General features: G+C 47.1%; 1 protein-coding gene across 1 annotated transcript in view; it reads right to left on the reverse strand.

Annotated features, from left to right (window-relative positions):
- LOC120403217 (integrin alpha-M-like) overlaps positions 1–6,509 on the reverse strand; it is a 28,083-nt gene extending 21,574 nt beyond the window's left edge. Inside the window, exon 1 of the mRNA XM_039534076.1 lies at positions 6,385–6,509. Within this exon, the coding sequence (XP_039390010.1) occupies positions 6,385–6,421 (37 nt within the window). The 5' untranslated portion in view covers positions 6,422–6,509. The remainder of the gene's footprint in view (positions 1–6,384) is intronic.
- Positions 6,510–7,663: the final 1,154 nt, after the last annotated feature.

A 7,663-nucleotide genomic window follows, 5' to 3' on the forward strand; every position in this document is an offset into this window, starting at 1 on the left:
TAAAGAGAATTTACCCAGCCTATAGAAAATTGGGGTCCATTAAGTTTTCAGGGGAGACAGACCAACAGGGGAAAAGAGGGTGGACACTTTTATGGACACACACAGAATGTAGGTGTAGACAGATTCACAGTATAAAAAGGGGATGCCCAGAATGGGAAAACTGAGCTCCCTCTGGGAGACTCCAGCAGGAACCATCCCTCTGCTGATGATCAAGCCATGAGAGACCCATCAGACCCTAACACTATTGTCAAGGATGTGAGTATAACTATATTTGTAAATTGTGCATCGGTCTGTATAGAATTTCTATATGCTCGGGTAATCATAACTAACTTTAACAAAACTTATGAAATAGACTAGACCTTGTACTGGTGAATTATAGATGGTCATTACCTTTGGTCTTTATGTGTTCCTAGAGACTCTCAGTTTGAAGCAAGTAACAGAGGTGACTTTCACTCTGTTAAGCTTGAAACTGTAGCCGCCAGAGCCGAACCCACAGTGGTGTCACACCACATTACAAAATTTACTTTAAATAAAATAAGTCTACAGCCAGAAGGGACCATTGTGACCATCTAGTCTGATCTCTTGCATAACACAAGCCAGAGAACTTCCCCTGCATTTATTACTGATTGAACCAGAGCAGATCTTCCAGAAAAATGTCCAGTCTTGATTTAAAATGTCCAGTGATGAAGAGACAAAGAGTCCTGTGGCACCTTATAGACTAACGGACGTACTGGAGCATGAGCTTTCGTGGGTGAATACCCACTTCGTCAGATGCATTTAGTGGAAATTTCCAGAAGCAGGTATAAATATGCAGGGAAGAATCAGTATAGAGATAATGAGGTTAGTTCAATCAGGGAGGATGGGGCCCTCTTCTAGCAGTTGAGATGTGAACACCAAGGGAGGAGAAACTGCTCTTGTAGTTGGCTAGCCAGTCACAGTCTGTGTTTAATCCTGAGCTGATGGTGTCAAATTTGCAGATGAACTGAAGCTCAGCAGTTTCTCTTTGAAGTTTGGTCCTGAAGTTTTTTTTGCTGCAGGATGCCCACCTTTAAATCTGCTATTGTGTGTCCAGGGAGGTGGAAGTGTTCTCCTACAGGTTTTTGTATATTGCCATTCCTCATATCTGACTTGTTTCACCGGCATCAGTGGTAATGTGCAGAACGCGATGGCGGCAGAAGACCTTCTCCCACAGACATGGCTACCGCCGCACATTGAGATTGTTTAATTATGTTGACCAGAGAGCTCTCGCCCGTGGCTATACAAGTGATCTTACATTGGCACAGCTGCATCGATACAGCTGTGCTGCTGTAAGATCGCTATTGTAGACATGGCCTTAGTTTGTCTAGTGTCAACTTTCAGCCATTCCATCATGTTAGACTATTAGACTTTTATCTACTAAATTAAATATTTGTCCTCCTCATAGCTACTCAGACTCGGATTAAGTCAGACCTTAGCCTTCCCTTAACTAGACTGAGCTCCTTGAGTCTATCACTATGAGGCAGGTTTTCCAGTCCTTTCCTTAGTCTCATGGCACTTCTCTGACCCCTCTCCAATTTATCAACATCCTTTGTGAATTGTGGGCACCAGAACTGGACTCACTATTCCAGCAGCAGTCACACCAAGGCCATATACAGAAGTAAAATAACCGCTCGGCTCCTACTCGAGGGTCCCCTGTTCATGCATACAGAGATCGCAATAGCCCTTTTGGTCACAGCATCACATTGGTAAGTTTGTGTCGCAGGAGCCAGAGCTGAGACCTTCTAAACTCATGTCACATACAAAACACCAAACAGCCAGTGTCTGGCTACACTGAACCCCAAACACACAGGGTAGCTACTATGCAAAGCTCCCCCCATGGGACTGGCTGGGAGAAGTGGGTGAGTGGGGAAACCCCTCCCCGACTGGCTGTCCTTCCCCACATCCCCCACCTCCTGGAGAAAGGCAGCCAATCAGGGCTTCTGCAGGAGGCAAGCAAGGCCAAGAGTAATTGTGGGAGTGAAATAGGGAGTGTAATAATGTCTCAGGGTGGCTCTGCTCTCCTCCCCCTTCCCCCTGCCTGCTCCATCCCTGCAAGCCCGGACCTGGGAAGCAGAGTCCCCTGCTTGGAGCTGCCCCCTTTACTGCCTCCAAGCCTAAAGACTCTCCAGATTTGCAGGAGGAGGAAATGTGGGGCAAGGTGGGGTGCAGAATTGTGGGGCTGGAGAGCGGGGTTGGAAAATTGTGGGGCTGGCTGGACAAAAGGGGGTGCTGGGAGAGTGGGGGCAGGCACCCCCAGTTTCCCCTTCTTAGGTCTCCTCTCCCAGTGCGCCTCAAAGCCCCAAGTCTGTCATCCTTAATCTCAGCCACCACAAAGTCTGCCCTCCTCCATGCCCTGCGAGGTCCCAGCCTCACAGACAGAGCAGACGTGACTCTGAAGCAGGAGGAACTTGTGGTGGCTTTATAGCAGGACTGTGCCAACCACGTTCACATCCTGCCCACCAACCCCATCCCGAGCCACATCCTACCAAGCACACATGCTGCACGGAGAGGGAGAGTCATACACACCCCCATGGCCTCCCAAAGAGACCCAACAAATGGCCACATCTCAGTGCCAGGTGAGCGAATCGCTGTACCAACAGCTCCTATGCACCACCCCAGATGTGGCTGCATCCCAGAGCCAAATAACTTCAGGGATTCCATGCCAGCAAAATATGGATTTCATGTGCAATGTAACATGTTTTGATGTGGTATTTTCTAATAAAACAACCTCCAGAGAATGAGAATTATAATCCGGGTCAAAACATGCTCCTCACCTGTGTATGCAAATAGAGCCACACCAACTTTAGACCATGTTCTGAACTGGTCATTGCTTATCAACGTAGACTCTTTTACGGTGTTTAGGTTGGCACCGGGGGCCTGTTTCACACATTTTAACAATTTCTCTCTCACATTGTTCATTTGTGGCCAGTCCCGTATCTCTCCGGCTCTGCACTTACATTTCTCCATGTCCAAGCGTCCTTCATGTCCTCTTGTGAGCATGTCAGCTTGGAACGCATTGCTATATCATGTCTTGACCACCCGATGTTAATAGCCTCGAATACCCTTTGTAAATTCCCATCCTTAGCTGTAGCCTCAGCCAATTCATTCCAAAACCTTTCTGAGACTGAGCACCAGACCCCACACCCCTCTCAGAGCTGGGGATAGAGCCCTGGAGTCCTGACTCCCAGCTCATTCAAGCTTCCCTTTTTTCTAGTCCTTGGGGGCCATTTTACGTGAATCACACCACGCATTCATTTGCATGGCAGCAGAAACTCCCACGTGAAGACTAACTATCAGAAATGGATTTACACTGGTGAATGGAGCCCTTGATCTATCTCTTGCTGACCCGGATTCATAGGGGGCGGCGGGGACTTTCTGTAGGGTAGCAGGGGCCGATCAGCCTTCATAGAATTACAGACTATAACGCCAGAAGGAACCGCTTTGAGCATCTAGTCTGACTTCCTATGTAACACAAGCCAGAGAGCTTCTCTGAATTAATGCCTGTTTGACCCACACTGGAACATTTAAGAAAAAGATCCAGTCTTGATTTAAAATTTCCAGTGACAGGGTGATAGACCCTCAGCAGGGGCCTTTTTACAGGATGAGGGAGCAGGCAGATACTGGACACCGTGTTGCTATATAATACTTTAAATACTTTTTATGGTTTACAAAATGGATCTTATTTACGTTACATTTATACCCCAAACATACTATACCAGAGCTCAGTAGTTAGACATTTTGATGGTTAGTTGGGGTTTAGTTTAGTTACAAGGTGCGGGAGTTCACAAGTACCACACCAGATATAAACAGGGCTTTGGATTATTGAAAGACGATACATTGTAAATGTGTGAAGTTTTTATTTATAATTTACTTTGTGATGTTATTAGTTTTTTGTTTTTGTTATTTTGGGCCTTTATCCTTTGTTTTAAAGAGACAACTTTGGACAGGCTGCCATGAGCCAAGGCCCGCCATTTTTAAAATTCTTATACATTTTTATAGCCGTTCCACTGGTGTTCTTTCCTTATCTGTAGAATATTCATTTTTTCCAAGGACATAACAAAGTTGTTTGGTACAAATAGGTTTTGACCACTCGACCTTTAAGTTCTTGCTTTAGTTGCTAAAATGCAGGTCATGGACTCAGATTTCAAACACACAACAGCCACACTAGACTTCATGGCCTATAACATATTACATAGATATATAGATTTTTTATATCCCAATATTCCCCCTTTTGGTACATTATTAATACCATTAATTATTATATTACCTTATAATTTTGCAAGCAATTAAATTTTCTATATTTGCCTTAGAACTTTTTTTTTGCTTTTTTATTTGGCAGTATGAACATAACATAATAAAGGTTAATAAAATTTTTAATACAAATGGTGTAACCATAGGATGTAGCATTACATTTGGAAAAGCTGTAAAGCTTGGAAGACCATTTTAAAAAAAACATTGTACCAATGGTGGACTGTTAGTTTTTGAGGTGTTTTTTTTTAAACTTTTAATATTTGACCATTTTGGACTGGAATTATTTTTTTTTAAATTGAGCAGATTTAGATATAATTCACTTTGTGATTTCATTAGTCTTGTGTGTCTGTTTTCTTTGGCCTTCACCCTCTGTTCCAAAGAGATAGCCCTGGGCAGGATGCCATGATCCAAGATGCACCATTTCCGTCAATTCTTATACTTTTTTTAAACAGTCCTGTTGGGGTAATTTCCTTATCTGCTGATTCTTCATTTTGTACAAATAGGTTTTGACCGCTTGACCTGTAAGTTTTTGCATTGGTTGCCAAAATGCAGGTCTCGCACTCAGGTTTCAAACACACAACAGCCACAGTAGGCACCATAGCATATATCATATTACATATTATATCCCAACAAGGGAGTCCACCATGACCCTAGGTAAATTGTTGCAGTCACTAATTACTCTGGGTGTTAAAAATGTTTCACCTTATTTCCTTTCTAAATTTGTCTAGCTTCAACTTTCAAGGCATTGGATTGTGTTAGACCTTTGTCTGCTAGACTGAAGAGTCCATCATCAAACATTTGTTCCCCAGGAAGGTATTTATAGACTGAGATAAGACTCCTTAGTCTTCACTTTGTTAATCTAAATAGTGATAGACTGAGCTCCTTGAGCCTATCAGGGAGGTTTTCTAATGTTTCGATCATTCTCATGGCTGTTCTCTGAATCCTCTCAAATTTATCAATATCCTTCTTGACCCTGGGCTCCAGAACTGGCCACAGGAGTCCAGCAGTGGTTACACCAGGACCAAATACAGAGGTAAAACAACCTCACTGCTCCTACCCAAGATTCCCCTGCTTATGCCTCCAAAGATTGGCCACAGCATTGCACCAGGAGCAACTTGGCCCAGGCAGTTCTTGGTCTCTCTGCCAAGTCTATCAAATTAGTGCAGGGTGGCCTGGTAAGCTTCTGTTGTGGGAGCCACGGCTGAAAGCCACCAAACTCATGTCACACAAGAAACACCAAACAGCCAATCAGTGGCAAAAGTGAATCCCTAATGCACAGTGTAGTCAACTCCCCTAACGCAGAGATCTCCTCCCTTTTGCCCTCGCCTTCCCTGCAAGCCCAGGCCTGGGAGGGAGAATCCCCTTGGACCTGCCCCCTCCAGGCTGGGGAGGTAGTAAAGACCCTCCAGAGGTATAGGAGGAGAAGATATGGGGCAAAGTGGGGCTGGGTGGGTGGGGCCTGGGGGCAAAGGAGCTGAGGGTGGGAGAAGAGCTGAGGTGGCCTCCCCCATTCCTCCCTTCATTCCCTTTTCAAGCCCCATCTCCCAGTCTGTCCCCCCTTCTCAGCCCATCCTCCTCATCTTCAGACACCCCAAAGTCTGCTCCCCTCCATTCCCTGATGGGTCCAGGTCTCACAGACAAAAGAGATGTGACATTGAAGCATGGGGAAGCGGCTGTGGTTTTACACAAGGATTGAGCAGTTGCAAACACTGCATCCACTTCACACCTGATGGACTCTCCTCACCCCCCCATCCTAGTGAGCACACATGCCCCACAGAGAAGGGGAGTCGCACCTGTGACCCACTCCCATCCCAGAGAGTCTGGAGGGAACAGAACACAGAGGGAACTGAACCCAGGAGTCCTGATTACCAGCCCTCCCCGCCACAAGACACTAGAGTCCCATTCCCCTCAAGAGCTGAGGAGAGAACCCACAAGTCCTGATGCACAGGCCTCCTGCTGTAACCCACTGACCCCACTCCTCTCCCAGAGTCAGCCAAGGAAAGGACCCCAGAGTCCTGAGCATCCAGCTTCTCCCATTCCCCTGCCAGAGGGGTACTTGCTGGGCACCCATGTGGAGGAGCCCAGCTTTTCCCAGTCCCTGTGGCTGGCACTTACCTGTGCACAGGTAGAGGAGCAGAGGCAGGGGGTCCATCCTGTGCTCAGTGAGGGGTGAGTGTGGAGTGGTGATGCTCTCGTAGGATGTGTGAGGTTCAAGGGCACTGCCTGGGGAGGAAGCAGCAGAGCTCAGAGGAAAGAGAAGTGATACCTGAAAAGAGAGAAACACTGCCAGGGGTGGAGGGGGGACTCAGGGTGTTATAGGGCGGGAACAGAATGGCGAAGACGTAAGGAAAAAGTCAACTACACTGAAACACGCAACTGGTCAGACACACACACAGAGCTGGATGGAGACAGATGAAAAACGAACAAATAAATTGACCAAACGCACACACTCTGAACTGCCCCATCCCCCTCCCACTCCATGCTAGTGGTCAGCTAGTCATTTTCCACCCTCCCCTACCCACCTGCCTTTTGTAAATTCAAACACCCCTGTAGTTTCAAATCTTGGGAAAAATACTGTGCACACACTGATCCTGAAACAAACACACACACAACCAGACAGACAACTGGACATAGACACAGACAAACACAGCTACACTGAGACAGACAACAGATACACAATTAGAAACACAACTGCAGTGAGACATGTATACAGCTAAACAGACACTCTCACGAACTCAGGGCCATCCTTGGCCACACGCAGAATATGCAGCTGCATAGGGCAGAGCACCTGAAAATTTGGGGCACTCCTGGCTCTTAATATCCACCCATCCGCCTTCTCCTGGGACTGTTTTATGGCTGCTGCAGCCTGGTGAGTCTTCCTCTGGATGGGATCTAGGCCTTGTCTACACTAGGAAGTTGTAGTGCATTAAATCATCCCCGGGTGCCATCATTCCTGAGGTGTCCACACTGGCAAGGCATATAGAGCACCCGGACCCCCCGGCCGGAGCGCCCCTCGTAATCCACCTCCATGAGAGGCATAGAGCTTGCTGCACCCAGGCTGAAGCACTCTGGTGCCAGTGTGGACACCCTGGTCTATTACTGCGCTCTGATCGACCTCCAGGACGTGTCCCACAATGCCTGTTCTAGCCACTCTGGTCATCACTTTGAACTCTACTGCCCTGCCCTCAGGTGACCAACCATCAGACTCGCTGTGACGGGTTTGGTCACAGCGATCCCCTTGGGACTGTCACCTGATGTGCTGAAATTACCTCTGAGCCCATTTCTCCTGGCAGCTTGGGATTTCCAGAACCCTGTCTTGTTGAGCCAGACACGCTAGCCTGCTCAACACAGACCCAGGGTCTGGGTCACGCCCCCAAAGCTGTAGACTTCACTG

The sequence above is a fragment of the Mauremys reevesii genome, linkage group 4, assembly GCF_016161935.1.
Source record: "Mauremys reevesii isolate NIE-2019 linkage group 4, ASM1616193v1, whole genome shotgun sequence".
In the NCBI taxonomy this organism is placed as follows: Eukaryota; Metazoa; Chordata; order Testudines; family Geoemydidae; genus Mauremys; species Mauremys reevesii.